The 19,889-nt window shown below is 39.9% G+C and overlaps 1 protein-coding gene across 1 annotated transcript; it reads left to right on the forward strand.

Moving 5' to 3' along the window:
• Positions 1-3,710: 3,710 nt before the first annotated feature.
• On the forward strand, positions 3,711-10,187 carry LOC106887345 (ovalbumin-related protein X-like). The gene is made up of 7 exons (XM_014940805.1): positions 3,711-3,878; positions 4,525-4,575; positions 5,750-5,878; positions 6,672-6,789; positions 7,573-7,715; positions 8,031-8,186; positions 9,786-10,187. Exons 1-7 carry the CDS (start codon positions 3,711-3,713, stop codon positions 10,185-10,187), a joined length of 1,167 nt encoding a protein of 388 aa, XP_014796291.1.
• The last annotated feature ends 9,702 nt before the right edge of the window (positions 10,188-19,889 follow it).

A 19,889-nucleotide genomic window follows, 5' to 3' on the forward strand; every position in this document is an offset into this window, starting at 1 on the left:
GTGGGGATAACTGTCCTGGTTTGAGGTAAAACAGAACCAATTTTCTTTCAGTAATTTGACTTTTCAGTTAAGCCTCTTCTAACTGTCTGAAATTCACAGCATATTTTTTAGACAGTGTCTGCTGTGGCTGCTGTGGTGATCATTCTGCTGCAGAGGTATGAAATGTAGAGTGTACAAAGGCAAATATATTGGCTGGGAGAACATACCAGAAACACCTATGTCCCCTCTTCTAGAGGAGTTGGTGCAACAAAATGTTTGTTGAGAAAACCTTGGACATTAGGCAAAGAGCTGGCCATCTGTGCAGGGCCAGTTGTGTCCTTCAGGTGCATGTTCCACAGATGTCCACACAGGACAAACACATTGAACCAGAATGTACAAAGGAGGGCTGGTGCCCAGGAGAGCTCTTCATGGAAGCTCCAAAGGCATGTCTGAGCAACTGCTGACTAGTAGCTGGAACTCTAATGTGAATATGTGAAAATGGGAGAATAAGAGAAGACACACTATGGCTCTTTCCACACAAAACCAGTGCCCTTGGGTAGGAAAGGTTTGATAGGATAAAGTAAAAGCTAGAGCAGCCAAACTCACAGAATAGGAAACATTGAACAAGATGAGATGAAAGCTGCTTACTGTCTTTAGATTTAGATCCTCATCACTACTATGACATCCTCAGACAAAAAAATGCATTCTGAGTTGGAAAACTGAAAGCCACCCCAATTATTAGGCTCTGTACATACATGCCTGCATTTCAGTAAAGCAAACCACACTGTTACGGGTAAAGTAGTTCCCTTTCCCTTTCACAGAGGGTGCGCCTACTGCTGTGTGCTCTGCAACTTAATACATACAAATTTGGTATTTTTATTATCCAACCTATGGCCTTTACAAATGCCAGATTTATTTCTTTACTACTCATCAACTCTATTATTCAATAAAGAGTAATAGCTTTTTACAATTGAATTCTATTTGATATTGTGCATTATGATTGTCTAACAGACCATGAATGTTCCTGCAGACAGATTCTGTAGTTTATTCACCTGCCATAGTAAAAAAGTAGGTATTGTAGATCTATGAGAATGGCCTGTACATGTACCATGGGCCTTGTTGCCATGACCTGTGGAGAATGACAATTAAAAACTGACCCTCAATCATCCTTTAAATCCTATTGGCTGGTTAAAATCCATTTCTGAATACCTGAATACTCTGGGGTCTGACTTATAACACAGCAGATATGTAATTCCTGACTTTTCCTCAAATCTCTTCCTCTGCCATGCCCATCCTCAGAACTCTAATTTGACTCATCACTGCTGCTCTGAATATTTTCTTAAATATTTCAGCTAAACGTGCTTTCTCTGCAGAGCCCTTGGCCCTCATCCACATGTGTTCTGTAGACCTTATAGTTTGAACTCAGGTAAAAGCTTTGGTCTCACCTAGATAGAGAAATAGATGTGGCTGTGCTTTTAGGATCTGCACCAGTCCAAACAGGAAATTTTGGGTTTGTTCTTACATGGAAAAAATCCATTTCAAACTCCTCTGGATAGAATGACCACCCTGCAGCTGGCTCTGCTTGGAATTGCATTATTTTGGCAACATCAGATGGTTATTGTCCATGAGGAATCTCCTTCTGTTCCTCTGCACAGACACTGTAGTGAGTTGTCGGGTATATATCAGAACTTCAGTAGTTTGCCCAGTACCCACTTTTGCTTTCACACCGGGTGGGAGTACTGTTTTACAGTACTTTCTGTACTTACAGTCCCTCATAGGTGAGAAGAAAAGAAACAGTGAGGTTTTCAGTGACTGATGCACTCTTTTACGCTCCCTGGTAATACAAGGCTCTTTCCTCAACTCTATTGCTGGATGCTCACTAACGATGGACTGTGGTGGGAACTGTTTGCTCACCCCCAGCTCATGGCACTATGGACTAGGTCCTATTTTCCACTAGTATTTTGGGATCTTTAGCTTCGTTTGACTGTGAGAATCACTTGATCTGATGTTACAGCTAAGTTTATTAAAAATTGATTATGCTTTGCTGAATATATTTGTAACACTGTTTTTCCTCAGGTTTTTTTTGCATTTGTTTTTAATTTGGCTCTAGTTACCTCTATGGCCCAACCATGTCAACGTGTAGATTCAAAAGAACTGCATGAAACATAGTTTTAGACTTGAACTCGAATTACTTTGGTACAGCCTTATAAGTTACAGCAAAAGCTGAAATAATTAAATTCTTTTATTAGGTTTTACTTCAATAAAGAAAAGTTGACTTGTTGCAGCAGTAGTCTAACGTTGGTCTGCTCAGTGTTTCAAAGTGCAATGAATCAAAGGTTGTGACAAAAGGTAGTGACTCAAAAGATGACTCTTTGAAGGCTAAGAGTGGGAGTGTCTCAAATGGTACAATATATATCTCCAAGGGCTCAGAGAACCTCTTTACGTTCAGCTGGCAAGCTGGATTATAACATCCCTCTTTGAAATTTGTGGGGTAAGTATTTTTTCAAGTAAAATATAATGTCTAATTTTTATTCTTTAATATGGAAAAAAAGTGATATTATGTTTCAGAACTTTAAGGTAAGTATAAAACAGATATGTAAAAAGACAGCATATACAATAATTTTACCTTGCCTTGCCAATACATCTTATACTGTTTGACTGTCAAATACTTTCAGGTGTGCAAACTCTGAGTGTTTGTACACCATAGCCTTGAGTAGAAACACCTCTCGTTCTTTTGTAATTTTATTAATTATTTTGGAAATAAAGGCATTTCTGTTCTCCTGATCTCACTCTCTGGAGAACACAGGTGAGGTATGGTATGGTGATTCAGAGTCTGTGATTCCACAGTCATTAGCACCAGATGCCTCTCAGGTCACATAATCAATCACATCTGCTCCAAACTACGGGTATGCTGCTATTCCTCCAGCTTTAACTGTTTTAGAGTTATAAGAACAGTCTGCAGCTTTCTTGGTATCAGAATCAAAAGAGAGAACGTCTGCAAGTTTCAATGAATATCCTTAATGTGTCGTGTTCATTTGCATGTACAGGACTTGACTGAATGTTTGCAGCTCTACGCAGCTCTACGCTGTTTCCAGCTGTACTGCCAAAACCCAAATTTACGATATAAGTGCTTGTGCTTTTTCTCAACAAGAAAACATCAGCAGAGACTAAATATCTGAAATGGGACTACAAGAAAGAACCTGCCTAAGTCTATAGCTCAGCATCTAAGCAACTGTCTGGGTTTACAGAGGAACTTACTCCTGCTATTCCTATAAACTACAGGAAAGCAACCTCCAAATTTGTGGCTGGTTGTACTAAGTAACAGTAAGAAGTAGTCACAGAAGAAATGAAATATGAAGTTTGAATTGTCTCAAATATCATTATGAGTCCTATGGATGGAAACTCATCCATTCAGTGTTATTTTTATCATATTGAAGCATGGATGAAACTATCTATTTCCTAAAAGGCAAGTACGAGATACTGTCTTGAAGATGAGCTCGTATCTTCCCAAAAGGAAACAAACATTCATTCAGAGATAAATGGGTCAGGAGTTACAATATTTCTAATGATCACAGAATTTGTAAGATTCCCATAATTCATTGGTTCAGCATCACAAAACCAGCCATGAACTAGCAGCTTCTGGGCTATTGACAGTACTTTTTAAAACAAGTGCTACCTATCACCACTATACCCTCATATTTCTGTTTGCTTCAGACAACACTGATTTCACAATGGGCTCCATCAGTGCAGCAAATGCAGAATTTTCTTTTGATGTATTCAAAGAGCTGAAAGTCCACCATGCCAACGACAACATCCTCTATTCCCCTCTGAGCATCATTGCAGCCTTGGCCATGGTTTATCTGGGAGCAAGAGGTAACACTGAGCATCAAATGGAGAAGGTAAGTCACATAATGGATACAAACTTCTTTTGGTCGTGTTCAACACAGCAACAAATTATCCATTTACATATTTTTGACTTTCTCCAGTTGAGGGGAGAAGTCACATAGTCACATTTGACGCTAGATTTGAACTTGCCTAGTTAAAGAATGGCATTCTGAACTGTGAGGTTTGGACCTGGAGCTGAGTTTTCACTTATCATTGCTTTTCCCTATGAAGGGCAAGAACAATCTGAGGTTTCCATTAAGAAAGAGCAGTCTTGAAGAATGGTTAAGACAGGTCTCTTGCTTCAGAGTACATTATCTCCCAGACCTGATTCCTTCCAGGTGGAAAGGACAAATTGTAATATACAAAAGATGAAACATTCAGAAAGTAAGAGTCACAGTTATAAGTACAATACAGTAAGGTTGTAGCTGGTTTACAGACTGAATACTATTAACTGGGAAAGAAGGGATCTAAGCTGAGGACAGTAGTCACAAATTTTCAGTGTGGCCCATGCAGTAAAAAAAAACTGATTTCAAGCAGACTTCTCAGTTCTATGTGTTAATCAGGCCTAGTTAGTCCCAACCTATAGTTTCAACACAAGTGTCAGCGACTCTCGGTGGACTTCACATACTGAATTTCTTCTATTGCTACTTTCAATTGCAGGTTCTTCACTTTGACAAAATTGCAGGACTTGGAGGAACTATTCAGACCAAGGTACAGAAACCTAAGGTACATTTATTTCTCTCACATTTTTCTGCTTAGAATAGTTTGTTCTGACTGTGCTTCAGGTAGGTTCAACACCTTCCCATACTTCTGCTAATGATCTTAAATTCAGAGATGTAAACTTAAAAAAAGAAACAAACACCAAAAAACAGAAAAATAAAATGGGCTGCGCAAGCTGCACCACAACAAGTGATTCTGTGAGGACGGTACCAGCATGACTCATAACTCCTCATGCATGCAACTCACACTAGTCAGATCTAACAGTTTCAGCACAAGCCATGATTCATGCAGAGTCTCTGAAACAGGAGTTGATAAGCAGCTTGGAAGGCAGCTGGATACATGCAGAATCTACATCCCCCTGAGACACAACACTGCTGCAGAGAACACATGGGAATGGGAAATGGGAAGGAGTTTTCTAGTTGTCTTTGTGGTATGTTTATAAAGTTCTATAGAATCTTATTTTGTAACTAAAAAGAATCATCATGCCAAGTGAAACAATGTTAATGGCAAGTTATAGTTTCTCTTTGCCTTTTAATAAGGCAAAATGAAGGTAGTATCAGCTAGAGCATTTAGTGGCTGGTTAAGCATATAGAAAGGAGCAGCAGTAAAACACAATTGTCTTTCTCATAAAATGAAGTCCCAGCCACTGTCTATCATTGTGCATTTTTCTTACACAATCTTAGCCTGTGTCACCTGGAACGCTATTCTTGGGGCACTAGAAAATTGATCCTTTTTTTCACTATATTATGAGATACTTCCTCACTCCCTTCTCATCCAGCACTTCAGCAGAAAGCCGCCATGAAAATGCAAGCAGAAGCTGGGAGCTAAAGGCCCTATGTCTATCACAATTCACCAATTGCAAACATTGACACCCGAATTTTTCTTTTTGTCTTCTCACTCCTGGGCCATATGGTTTCAGATTTATCACTGAAGTTTCCTCCTTTTTATCACCTAGAATGAATGTCATCACATGACATAAACTAATTGCACATCATTAGTTGCTTATATTGAACATCCCTGCCATGGAGCATTTAGACTCTAGTACATGTTCATTTTCAAATGTCCAAACACTGTTTTTCTATGTTATTTGTACCTTATAAGTAATTTTTTTTCTAGTTAAATAAGCTAACAGCTATACCTTTTTATCTTCTTATCAACAACTCAGTGTGGCAAGTCTATGAATATCCACTTACTATTTAAAGAACTTCTCTCTGATATCACTGCACCAAAAGCCAATTCTTCGCTCCTCATTGCCAACAGACTCTATGCTGAAAAGACATGTCCGATCCTACCGGTGAGTTGTACATTAGAGTGATTTCTTGCTAAACCTGTGATCCAGGAGGACTGGCCTGTCCACTCACCTACTGGAGAGTAGGTGATCTGTTAATCTAGTAGTTCCCGCTGGTGTGGGCTTCCATGGCTTTTCCCTTTCCCACAGCCCTGACAAGAACCTGAATGAAAAGCAATTCCAGGTAAAAAGATGGCCCTGCTAAAAAATAAACAAAGTAATAAACAAAACTATTTGGTAATGTAATTCTCACCCCTCCTTGCTTGTTCCCCCTAAGCCTTTTCATTTTAATAGGTTGTTTGGTTTATTTCAGGAAATAATTTGATGTCAACATGTTTCTTCACTTGAAAACCCCACCTCCAAAACAGCTTTTGAAAGTCTCAAAATCTTTCATTTGACATTTTCAAAACAAAACATACGAATGTTCTAAATCAAAGAAACTTCTTATCTTTAAAAATAATAAAAAATGCTTAAAAAAAAAAGAGTGGACATAATGATAATAAAACACTCTAAAATGAACTGGAAACAATGTTTTTGGATTGGAATTACTTAAAGAAAATATTTAAAGATTTCTAACATATACTTTTAACTAGTCAAGTAATAAAAATGTCAGATCTAAAAATGTCATGGATCAGAATAAGTTTTCTGGCACAGTTTTAGCAGATTCTTCCAGGAAGTAAGCAATGAGAACAGCCTACCATGGCACCACTATAAAAATCCTTTTAGCCATATTTTATTTCACTTTCAGACTGTTTTTAAAAAATGACTAGTTTGGTGGTTACAATTTCTGTCTTTATAGATCTACGTAAAATGTGTGAAGAAACTGTACAGAGCAGGTCTGGAAATGGTCAACTTCAAAACAGCATCAAATCAAGCCAGACAGCTCATTAATTCCTGGGTGGAAAATCAGACAAATGGTAAGGTCAGACAACACCTTGAAATATATTCCCCTCTTGCAACTGTATTTGAACAACTTCTGGAAAGACTAAACATTAGAAGAGAAATTTCTTCCTCCTCTCCCCATCAGTGGATATTTCACTAATGGATATTTCCACTTTTCCCTGTGGAAAGGGATGACTCTATAGCACCTGTGTGGCAGTGCCAGTGTGTTTTAAACATATCTGGCAAAGGCAGAAGTGTCAGGATATGCACACTTTCTATGAATGTTTTTGTGGCTGAGGAGCTTAACTCATGCAAGGTTAGTCTCACCATCTCTAGAGTATTCCATAATTTTACAAGCATGTGCTGGAAGGGTAAGAAGTGGGCTTTCAGGGCAGAAAGTAATGCATGCACTAGGCTGCTGGTGGGAAAGGAATGACTCAGGAGCTTGTGTACTTTTATTGTGCTGAGGTGGGAGGAAAACCAAGAGTGAGTGTGAGAAAGAAGCACAGTGAGAAACAGAAAATCTGTATCGCTGCTTCCCTCTCCTGTTCCTTCTTTTCTATATAGATCTTTTTCCAAGCAATGGTTATAAACACTCCTGGGGACGTATACCACTCTTGAACCTACCTGTCTTCTTGCAGAAATGTCTGGCCAGGTGTCAGTCATTCTGTATTGAGTCATCCTCATGAACCTGAATTCCGCGTGCAGACCTTTGAAGAAGCAGAAGTCAAGTCAAACAGCAGCATGTCGATTGACTTCTAAAACGCAAGACTACTGCTATAAAACTTATCACCCTCTGCTCTGCTTCTTCCTTAAAGGACAGATCCAAGATATCCTTGTGTCAGGCTCTGTTGATCTCGATACTGCACTGGCCCTTGTGAGTGCCATTTACTTCAAAGGCATATGGAAGACAGCATTTAAAGAAGAAGACACTCAGGAAATGCCCTTCAGTGTGACAAAGGTAGGGGGGGCAGAGACACAGCTTCTTGCCAGGAAGCCAGGCTGTTGGCTTGCAGGGCTTGCAGAGCTTGCAGGCTGGGTGATACACATACAACATGCTGTGGTCATTGGCCAGGTGATTTAGCTGGGCCTCGCTGTCAGATTTGCAAGAGCTGTGTCTGAGCAGAGCACACCAGGAGAGGAAAATGGAGATACAGCTCTTCTTCAAAGGCAACATGCTTGAAGATTGAGTCCTAGCCTGTACACACTTGTACATTTGCCTGCTCAAAGAAAAATTACTCCCCAGTCATATTGTCTCACATTTCTGCTTTTGCAGCAAGAAAGCAGACCTGTGCAAATGATGTGTCAAAACAGTACCTTCAAAGTGGCAGCGGTGGCTGCAGAGAAAATGAAGATCCTGGAGCTTCCGTACGCCAGTGGGCAGCTGAGCATGTTGGTGCTGTTGCCTGATGACATCTCTGGCCTGGAGCAGGTAGGGGCCTGGCAAGGGAAGCAGAGGAGTTATCACTTCAGTGGGACTTGCCTACTGGCAGACCTTTTGCTGTCCAGGTACATGGCAGCTGCCCCCACCAGGGCTGTGCTGGGCAGGAGGGGAGCACAAGAGCCCCCCAGGATCAATCAGGAGCTCAGGCAGAGAGTGGCCTCTTAGGAGAGCCTTGGGCTCACCCTCATAAAATGAAGGCACAGGAGCGTAGTGCTGCTGGAGCCCCGCAGAAGAGGATGTACGTACGGGCAGATTTTTCTTTTTTTGTTGAGAGGTTATTTCACCCACCTCCCCACAGAAACTGTGTAGGAAAGGTTGCCAAAATTGATGAGAACTAGGCATTCTTTGCAGCAATCACTCATGGTTTTTTGTGTTGTTTTTTTTTTCCCCACAAAATGACCACTAAGCATCAGAAACTGGCTGCTTTCAAAAATTGCTCTGATTATGTTAGCATTAAATGAAAAATGAAGTTACATAAAACATCTTCTTAATAAGATATTGTTGATTTTGAAATGGTGAAACCAATCAAGCTAAACTAAGTAATCAATAGCACTTCAGCTGTTAAGACTTCAAAGAGTCTTAAATCTATAGATGGAAATTAAATGCATGGAATTAAATGCTGAAAATTACACATCAGACAAAGAAAACAGAGGAGACAGTGTCTAATAGAATGAACAGTAACAGCATAAAGAATCAATGAACATACAAGGACAGAAAAGGAGAAGAGCATAGAAAGTAAAAGAAAACATCAAAACTGCTTGGGTTGAGTCAGTTTTTGCCAGATACATGAAAACTAATAAAAAAATGGTTTTGTTCTTTAAAATAAAAAAAAAAAAAAGAGAGAGAAGTGGGACCAGTATGCTGTGGGTTATACACAAGAATACAAACACAATCTAATGACTGTGCAAAATTAAATTAAACTTTTGTCTTAGTCTTGGAAGAAAATGAAGCTAAACAACTGAGTGAATCAGGATACTAACGGTGAAGGGGAAATAAAAATGGACTGATGCAGGGCAGAAACAAAACTCAAACCATTAGTTTGCTTGTCAGGTAGATTGTATTATCTTCATGCAGGATTTCTGAAAGAAGTAGCAAAAAAATCATGCCAATCATTTAAAATAAAGTTATCAAGGTGATATCAAACTATCTATCTGTACTCAAAAAAGGGAAAAAGTGATGAAGCCTCCTTTATATATCCTATTATTCCTAAGTAGACTTATCGAAGATGTAGAAGAGGTTGCATTTGTTAGGCACTATCAACTGTAGGTAAACTTTTTTTGCAATCTCTTTCACAACCTGATGAATTTGCTCAGCTATGAAACTGTTGGGCTATGAAACATGTGCTTCATGAGACACAAGATGATTTGGACAGAAGGGGATGTGTAAGGTGGATAAAGAACTGAATAAAAGGAGAGTGACACAGGCAGTACTGGGGAGGCAAATAATGAACTACAGGAAGAGTGTTGATAGGATGCACTTTAGGAACCATTCTGGTTTGTTTTGTTTATAAGAGCCTTGATTAAAATGAATGGTAAGAAGAAGTTGTATTTGCACACCAGGCATTTCATTCCCTGCCTCTCTTTGCAGCTTGAGAAGAAAATCAGCTTTGAAAAACTTACTGAGTGGACCAGTCCAAATGTGATGGAAAAGAGGAGAGTGAAAGTCTACCTCCCACGCATGAAGATTCAGGAAAAATATAACCTCACATCTGTCTTAACCGCCTTGGGTATGACTGACCTGTTCAGTCCTTCAGCCAATCTGTCTGGCATTTCTTCAGCAAAGACCCTGAAGATGTCTGAGGTCGTCCATGAGGCGTACTTGGAAGTCAATGAAGAGGGCACCGAGATGGCAGGCTCAGCAGGGGTGATGGGAGACATCAAACATTCCTCTGAGTTGGAAGAGTTTAAGGCTGACCACCCTTTCCTTTTCTTCATCAAACACATCCCAACCAACAGCATCCTCTTCTTTGGTAAATATTGTTCCCCCTAAGGAGAACAAGAGTTGGAAATAATGCTTGCCTTGCCCTCAGAAACAGATCCCCTTTACTGTAATGCTGTAGCGTAGTCTCATCTCTTCAATATTTTCTCCAAGTGGAAAGCCTAATCTAAGAAATGCCCATTTGGGAAGCTTCCATAGCAAAGACATACCCGCAGGTGAGGAAACAGCAGCAAGCATATTTACTCCTTTCCCGTCTCATGCTGGTTTGAGGATTTCTTGAGCTGAGCAAAGACTGAGCCAACAGAGAATAGAGGCACCCACCATCCAGGAAGGGGCCAAGTGATTTTCACTTGAGGAAGAAGCTACAGGCATGACTCCAAGTCTTTGGGAGTCCATTACTTAGAAAGCCATAAGCTGTGCTCATCCCATTCCCCAGTAGCATCCTGCTGACAAAACCATGTTGTTTTTCCTGAAACACGGGCTTTGAGATCCGCAGTCTGGAGGAGATGCTTGTGGATAAGATTCTGCTATGTACGTTATTGATTGGTGCATATGTAAATTTTAATTTGTATTACTTAAGTGTTGACAAATGGTGCATGTGTCCACTGTCACCAGAGTTGTCCTCTCACCATGACTTCCTCATCTAATTCTGAATTTCTTGCCGAGGTTTTCCAAAGTCATAGAAAGTCTCCCACTTCAGAGACTGCAAAGAGATCAAACTTTGTGTGGGTGCAGTTATGCCTTCTCACAGAGTGTAGATTCAAAGCCTGAAACACGGGTTTCTGGATGACACAGATGATCCAGAACTCAGTGAGAACCACCAAGCAAAAGAGCTGTCTGAATTCTTGTTTAAGATATTAGAATATAGTTCAAATTTGAGAGTATTTTGTTTTTTGAGAAAAGTCCTGCAAGTGGTATTACAGAATCTGATTTCTCTATGGGATTTTTGTGAAAAACACAGCTTTCAAAATAATCCATGTCTCTGTTGAACTTGATTAGCAAGTAAACTTTAATTTGTCCCTGGAAAGCCCTCAGGTGAAGCTCAAAACTCAAATATGTTATCCTTCCATGAATGCAGCTGGGCTTCTTTGTTCCTATGGTATTTCAAGGCTACATCTCTTTGTTTTTAAGAATCTTGATATTCTTTGTCTTTTTGCTTCCTATGTGTCCATTGCCACCTGCAAATATGGATATATTAGCTCAATACTATGTCTTGTTTTCATTCTAAACATACATCATTGATTTTGATGCGTACAATTGATTATTTTTTTTTTTTGTTAACATAATAAAAGAGAATCACAAATGCTTGTCATGAGAATTATATTAATTGTCTGGACCACAAACCCTTCCAAATATCATTACATTGGTAACTATTGTGAGTGAAATGGGATTAGGTACGAAATCCTATTTTTGGAATGAATGAATCACATAGATATGAAGTTTTCTAGGCATTTATGAAATCTAGAGTTTGATTCATCTTTGTATTACAGATTACCAAGAAATAGCCCACAATTTCAACACAATTCCAATACATGTGCACTGACAATTAGTCTGGTAAATAATTCAAGGAAGAACTATTCCAGCAGCTCTGCCATTTTAAATGATGAAATCATTTGAAAATCATGTAACTCAAAAACTGTAACAGACCAACAACTAGGCAAGGCATTTCCCCCCCGAGAGTCTTAACAGGAGGAACTCTTTTGTTAATATTGGCTATTTACACATCAGTATATAGAGCAGTATGATAAAAGCAGATCTGTAGAGGAAAGCAGCTGGTGCTACAGGTCGGACATCCACATTATTTGAGCACCATCAGGATATTTGTGATACAGATTCAGCTGCTTTTCAGTGGTAAAACCAGCTATTTTACCAAGTATAGTTTACTTTTTGTTCTTTAGAAATGAAGGCAGTGATATGAACAGTTCCAAGAGATGCAAAATTTCAACATCTTGAGGTTTATCATAAGCGGTTTATTCACCTTTTGTATAATTTGCATTGAGAAGCAGTTGATCCAGTTCGTTAAATTTAAGAGTCAGTACACTTAAGCAATGAGAAGACCTGAAAAGGCTTACATTTGCAAAATAGCCTTCCTATGATTACTAAACTGGAAAGCGCTTGAAGTACAAAGATATGCCTCAGTGACCAATGCTCTTTCCTGAATGACAACAAAGGTCAAAAAGAAGGAATGGGAAAAAAACAAAGGAGCCATGAGACTTACAAGCAAGTACAAAGCTTCTCCTTTCTCAAAAGGGAAATAGGAGGCATCAAAAAGTGCAAATTCAGCAACACTGAACCAAACATGCAACAAAGTACCAATGGCTAGGTCCTGGCCCTGGCCACCACAGCCCAGGTAGGAGGCACAGTATTTAAAAGGCAGTGGAAAAGTATTCCCAATGAAGGGGGTGGCAGACCTGGCCAGTGGGATGATGAACGCCTGCTGTGACCTCTAAGCAATCCAAATCACTGGGGAGATTTGGGAGGAGCAGCCCTTCCTGTGTTCCAGAGAGATAGGCTCTGTGGCCAAGCTTCTCTGTCCCCTCATCCACCCAGCAAGCATGCAGTGGAAAGGTCCAAGTGCTCCAGGAGCACAGCCGGGATCTGTGTTCTGCCTGAGCATCTCTGTGCTTTCACCTGGCAGGTCCCATTTCCCAGGCATGGTTCTGGTTCTGAGCTGCTGAGCGTATTTGCTTTAATAAGGAATGGCCAAAATGTTAACAATGTTAAAACGCTCAAAAAGTTTTTAGTTGAAAAAAGACAAAAATAAATAAATCTTGGAAACCTCTTTGTTGCTACTGGTGGTTTTGTTGTAGACTTCTAAAAGCTCCTGGCATTTTTGTTTTCTGAAGAATTGAGACCCTGTTTCTGTGACAGACTGCTGTGCAGCACCAGACAGAAGACTTGGCAGGTAACACCTGGGGTGCAAGACAAAATCTGAAACCTTCTGCACCTCTTGGTGCAACTAACACACCTCCAGAAATCATAAAGAGAGGTCCAAGGGCCTTCCAATATGAGGCAATGTTACTCCCCATAGAACATGGAAACAGTACTCCTCTGTGGTACTTGCCATACACTCCCATTCCTGGTGCCACATCTACACCACAGTACTTTCTTTGCACATTAATGTGTGATACCTCTACTTCATCTCCCTTGAGATCTTCCTCCATGTATAACACAAAATCACAGAACAGCTGAGACTGGAAGTGTTCTCTGCCAATTGTCTGTTCTAAGCTCCTCCCTTCAAGCAGGGTCAGCTACAGCAGGTTGCCTGGGTCCATGTCCTGCTGGGTTTTGAGTATTTCCAAGAATGAAGGCTCTACAGCCACTTTGGGCAACTTGGCTTTACTTCCCTTCTCATAAACAAATACATTTTATTCTGTTTAATTGGAATTTATGCTATTTTGAGTTGCGCCCATTCCTTCTTGCCTGTTCACTGGAGAAAGTCTGTTTCCATCTTCTTTTCACCCTCCCATCAAGTAAGTAATGCACATGGATAAGATTTCCCCTGCACTTTCTTCTCTCAAGGGTAACAAGTCCCATCTCTTTGAGTCTCTCCTCTCATGACAGATCCTTTAATAACTTCATCATCTTTATGGCTCTTCTCTGGTCCTGCTCCAGTTCATCCAAATCTCTTTTGTACTGGAAATCCCAGAGCTGACCCTCTGTTTACCAGCTGGCAATACTTTTTCTAATGCAGACCGTGATCCTGTTGACTTTCTTTGCCACAAGGACATGTTGCTGACTCATGGTCAACTTGGTGTCCAACAGGACCCCCAGTTCTTTTCTGCAGAACTGACATGATGGCATGGAGCTTTGTGCAGTGACATTTCTCCTTCTCTCCTTTTCTGCAGCACTTTTTCCCTTCAGGAGAGGCAGGAAACATGCCAGGAATATTACTAAGAATCTCAGTAGACTACCAGTTGGAGGGGAGGAAGGCTTCACGGAAGGATGTCTGTGTTGAAACAAGCCAAGAGATTAGTTTATCCTACTTTGTGTAAAAGAAAAATGCTATTTTTCCTGGCAGCCAAGACAGCTGGCATGCTGCTTTCCAGTGAGTGGTGGGAGGTAAAGTGACATGTATGGTGACACGAGCAGTGCTAGTCACAGACTGCCATGAACAATCTTTTCTGCGGGGAAGGACCCTGCTAACTAAGCTCCTGAATGGCACAGCCAGTAAACTAGTTGTGCCAATGCCAGTGGCCACCTGTCCTACACCATGGGTATGCTGGGTGTCAGGGCCTGGTTACCATGTTGTCTCCTTAAAACCCAGTGAGGTAAGACCATCCGCAGCCTCACCCTGGGTATTGGCTGATCCTGGGGACTTTGAGGGATGAATAGGGGACTTCACACATGCTGTGGTGACTGATAAAGGGACTGCTGTGTGCACTGGTTTAGAACCTGTGTAGCAGCAGCCCCTAGATGCTGTGTGCGCTGCTAAGCAAGTGCAGTAAGTGTGAGACACTTGTGACCAAGGCCATCATAGTATGCTTCTGAAGGTGCCTTCACTGGCACCAGTGGATTTCACCGGAGAAGTCCACTCTGCCAACACTGAGGTATGCACATCCTGGTCACAGTCTGTGAATGATCAAGGCAGCACTACAGGCAACAATGTCAGTCTCTTCAGAACGGCATAGAGCTGCTGCACGAAGGTGCCAGGTGGCCTATGAGCTCCTCTCTGAAGGAGCTTGACCAGACACCTCATTTTCTTCACACTGAGGGAAAGAACACAGTCCTACAGGACAACTAAGAGAGAAATCATCATTGAGAGCTACAGCACCCAGGTCTGCAATGGCAACTAACTGAACAATCACTGGCAGTCACCCTGAGCAAGACAAACACAAAACAATTAACGTGCTCCTTCCTACTAGCAAAAGAGAAGCAGCACGGATGAGAACAAAATCTTGAGTTCTGCGTGGGTTTTTGTGATTGGATGAGAGGCTTTGGTCTGTGAACTGACCTGGACTTTGTATCCCTTTGGAAAGGCTCAAATGTCCAAGAGTCTGTTGGTTTAGGGACAGCTCCACAATGAAACGCCCAGCAGTGGAAAGGGTAGCAGAGCCTTCGCTGACCTCTTTCTTGGGACAAGCATTGTCAAACAAGGACATGCGGCAAAACACATCCTTTTATGTTTGTGCTGCAATACATGGTTGTGCTGGATGGAACAATCCATTAACTTTTATCCCAGGAAGCGTTTCAACTACAGAAAGGTTTGCTTAATCTCACTAGAGTCCATGACATCGAACGTTGCTGAGTAGACTATGCAGTACCTCTTATATTTGTATGATTCTGCACTGGTGGCTGATCATGATCAAGATTTTTACTTACTTGTGGAATAATTTTGTTGCTTCTGCAACTTTCTTTACATTAATCATTCATTTCACCAATAAAAATATAGAAATGCTGACAAAAAACACTAACCTGGTTTGTGTATTAACATGTTCTGGAGGATTGTTCTGCCCCTTCTCTCCTGCAAAACAAAACAATTCCTTTCATTAATGAATATTCAACTCAGAAGTATTTTGAAAAACACGCCATTGCTAACAACATTAATGCTGCAAACTGGCTGTTATGAAACAACTGTACTGGCTCACTGGGCATCTGTGTAGCTACTAAGTTATAGGCTGTCTATGATGATCCAAATGCAATTCAGGTACATGGTGCACAAATGCCAAGGTGACTCACATACAGTGAGCTGGAGAGTACTGCTAAACAATTTCATTGTCAAGGAAAAAGATTCAAGGCATATTCAGAACTGACAGGATAAAACATATTGGCTAATCTTTTGAATTCTGAGCTGTAAAGTATACAACAATGGACCATGGCCATTGAGTGTTAAAGCTTGTTTGAACAGAAACAAAGCAGTCTTAAGCAGAAAAGGCAGAAGGGGCAGCAGCCACAGGAGCAGCTTACAGTTTTGGGAGCACTCCCAGTTGTGTGATTAAAGGTATTCACCATGTACAGACACATTTGTGTGGAAAGACACCTGTCTTTCCACCAGCATGGCGATACCATTTTCAGCTAAATGGGACTCACAACGGTGGTGCACGATTTATGTACCACTCCTGCGATAGAACAGCTCACTCTCTTTACAATAGATTTGCAGTGATGGGCCACAGCTGTGAGGCAGGGACTCATGACCTTTCCTCAGAAGCACTGTCACTGCATAGCAATGGCTGTAGCAGACCGGCCTGGGCTACAAACTACCATGTAAAGTACTAGTGGTAGTCCAGACTGAACTCTTTGCTGTTATTATTGCACTGGTATCTTCAGCTGAATGGGACTAATAAGGACTGCATTACAGAGAAAGGTATGGATGATTCAGAGGCTTTCCACTTGCACAGACAGCTGAAAGGGTTAAGGATTAGGGAAAGGTTACCTCTTCTCCCTAGAAGCATAATTTGCTCTAGACAATTTCAGAGGCATTTTGTATATTGACTTTGGATTTCTGTTTTAGAATCACATGGCATTGAAAGAGGTCAGGGTAGTTTCTTTTTTTGTCTGATCATTCTTTTATTTCAAAGAAATCATGTAATTATGTGACTGCCTTATGGTTTCTATTGTATATTATGACTGTCCTGCAGACCATGAATGTTTCTTCAGCTGGTTCGTTCACCTGATGGGCCATGAAGTTACTTGTGGAAGATCTGTAAGAATAGTCTCTGTGTATACAAAAGGCACATTTTGAACCTAGCATCTGGTGCTATGACCTGTGGAGAAGGAAAAGAACAACCCACCTTAAACCACCCTTCAAAATTTTAGCAGCAATTTCAAATCCTTTTCTGGTAGCATCTGACTGGGGTCCTAATATCCTGATGTCTGAATTTTAAAAGCAACAGAAGCCTTATCTTTCTTCTCTGCTCAACCTCTCTTTCCCCAACACACCTTTCTTCAGTTGCATAATTCTTTGCTATACAGATACTCTAAATACCGCTTTTGAAATTAATTTGTATTCCCACAATTTGCTCACTGATGTTTTTGTTCTACTGATGTGCTGAGCAGACTGTGACTATGTCTGTTTTTCCTGAGCTAGATCACTCTAGGATGAAAAACTGTGCTCTTTGAAATGCTACGTCTGTGGTCTTCTACAACGCAGGCTGTAAGTGGCACCAGGAAACTGCATTAAAGTTTTTGCAGAATAATCTATTTCAATATTATTAAATTTGGCAACTAATATCTGAAAAGCATGCTCTTTCTCAAGTTCCTTAGTAACAGAAGTTTCTCCATTCCTCTGCAAGAGCTAAGGATTCTGGTGGGAAGAAAGACTAGTGATATTGGTAGTCTAGCCAAGAACAGGAGAGAGAAAAGTTGCAATAAGTATAGTGTGGGCATATCACAGCAAGCAGTCCTGCGTATGCTCATCTTACCAAATTCTTTGAGTTCACAGAATGGTGATTCTGAGAGTGATCGTACCTGTCAGTACTCATTACAAAGGAATAATATGGAAATTAACTGAAAATTCTCTAGAGGCACTCTGCAAGACTGAATTTCTCATATTTTTGTTTTATTTGCACTAGCCATGCTGCACTATGTGCTGTGATAACCAAATCATACTTACTATTCAAGTTCCAAGGAATAGCTTTTATCATTATTTTTGCTTCAGCCATTTCAGTATGCTCCTTCCTTTTCTGCAAGGTTTCATACCCTATGATGAATGAATCTTTCATTCTGGAGATTTTTGGGTAAAATCCTCTAATTCAGGCTTTATTTATTTATTTATTTATTTAAAAGAATGGAATTATTCCAAGTAAAACTGCATGTCTGACATTGAGCTCCATCCATCACTTTATTTAGTAAACACAGAACAGGCAGTTTGGGGTGTGTCACAAAATTACACAAGATATATTTCAAGGAGTTCAGCAAGTCTGCCCCAAGTACAGCTGAGAAGCTGTACTGTTGCCTTCACAGGTGAACCTGATAAGGTAAGCATTTCTTTCAATTATGAATTAAGTTTAAATTTGCAATTAAAAAAAAATTATCTCTCACAAAACTTAAAAAAGACAGATGAAGCCTCATGCTTGTGACCTGATTAAAGGATGCCTTCTGAGGAAACCTCATCTCACCTTCAGATGTGTTTTACATTATTTTACTCTTTCACATTCTGCCATTCATAAAGTATTTGATTGTATGAACTAAAGCTTTGTTTACTAACTATTCCATGTCAAACAGCTGGTGATATGTTATGACAGCCTTTCTTCCTTCTTCCTCTATCCCTTCAAATTTTAATTTAGACTTAAAAGACAAAATTGAATGTGTTGAAATTAAAGAGGATGCAATTAAAGCTTTATGCAGGGTTTATGGAAGATAGTCTCTGAATGAAATTAACGAAGGCAGCATGTTCAGGTGACCCCAGCATAGTGCAGCTCTGTATTATCTTTAATAATTACATTTTAAAATTATTTCTTTTTAAATTATTTCTATTTTTATCTGAATTATTTCTAATAATAATAATAAATCTACCTTATATCACCTATATAAGTGGTTCAAGTTAGAAAGAGATTGAGCATCCATTCTAGCAGGAACACAGCTAGATGCACTGTTCAAATTATTCCACATTAAGAGATGACTGTCACACGCATGCCTTGATTCCATAGGGACTGTGACATATATTGTAGAGTATTCTGCATTTTGATATCTGGCAGCCACAAAGTTTGCACTGCTTGAAGATTCCCAAGAGCTCTCTGGATGCAAATGGGGAAATTCCACCCTACCAAGGTTCTCTCTGTTTGTGTCAACACATGGGAAGTTATAGATAAACACTATACTGCTGCATTAGACTTTACAGTACTGTATTTTCTACTCTATGTTGTCTTCTTACTAAAAAATCCTTCCCTTCAGTGTTAGATGAAATGCTAAGTGCTGAAACCACAGGGAAAAATTTACAAAAATGTCAGAAAAAAATATTTAAATATTGAAAATGTGAAGGTCTCTGCAAATTAAACACAAGGCTAAACAAGCACTGTCTTATTAAAAGGTTAAGGTGGATTTTCAAAAAGGTGATATAATAAATACTAAAGAACACTTAAACCACAATGAATGGAACATGTACTAGTTATAGATGTTCATTATAAACTGGATTAATTTGATAAATCTCTTGCAGTGTCCATTGCTATGCCTTTATTATTATACTTACAAAAAACCAAAGGTAGCATGGCTAACTTTTGAGACCTCTGATAATGTTGGTGGTGTAATGACCTGGCTTCTATTTACGGTAGGCTGAAATTAAAGTAAATCTAGCAAAACTTATGCTGTTGCTTCAGATTGCACATTGTATACTGGGATTTACTGTAGTTTGGATCATGGAGGGCTGATCTGTAAACTCATCTTAAAAGTAATGTTAAAAACTATAGTGAATAACTTGTTTTGGAGTCTCAAAATAATGAAGATTCTGAGAACAAACCCACATGTGTTTTTTTCCTTAAAAGATAAGACTATAAGTGAGCTTTTTTCAAAATAACTAATATTCTTTGCAACATTTTCAACATATGGTATGCATGTACAGAGAAAGAGAACTCAAGTTTCAGACAAATGAATTATCACCCTATGCATAACTGGTAGCTCTGCAGCTTTTTGATTGCTCATGAATCCAAAAGCATGTCTACCTTTCAAATCCACACCACTGGATTCTGTTTGCTGAAAAAAACCCTGTGAACCAAGTTCACAGGTTCAGGTGCACTGACTTTCTTGCATTACAATGAATATATTTCATGATAATAAGTCAGACTCTTTCTGTTTGCTTTAGATAACACTGATTTCACA

This window comes from Calidris pugnax, unplaced genomic scaffold (genome assembly GCF_001431845.1).
Source record: "Calidris pugnax isolate Ruff unplaced genomic scaffold, ASM143184v1 scaffold8, whole genome shotgun sequence".
NCBI lineage: Eukaryota > Metazoa > Chordata > Aves > Charadriiformes > Scolopacidae > Calidris > Calidris pugnax.

Coding starts and splice junctions, on each gene's coding strand:
- LOC106887345 (XM_014940805.1), top strand. CDS start 3,711: ATGGGCTCCATCAGTGCAGCAAATGCAGAATTTTCTTTTGATGTATTC. Junction 5,879..6,671: donor AGACATGTCCGATCCTACCG/GTGAGTTGTACA, acceptor CTGTCTTTATAG/ATCTACGTAAAATGTGTGAA. Junction 7,716..8,030: donor TGCCCTTCAGTGTGACAAAG/GTAGGGGGGGCA, acceptor CTGCTTTTGCAG/CAAGAAAGCAGACCTGTGCA.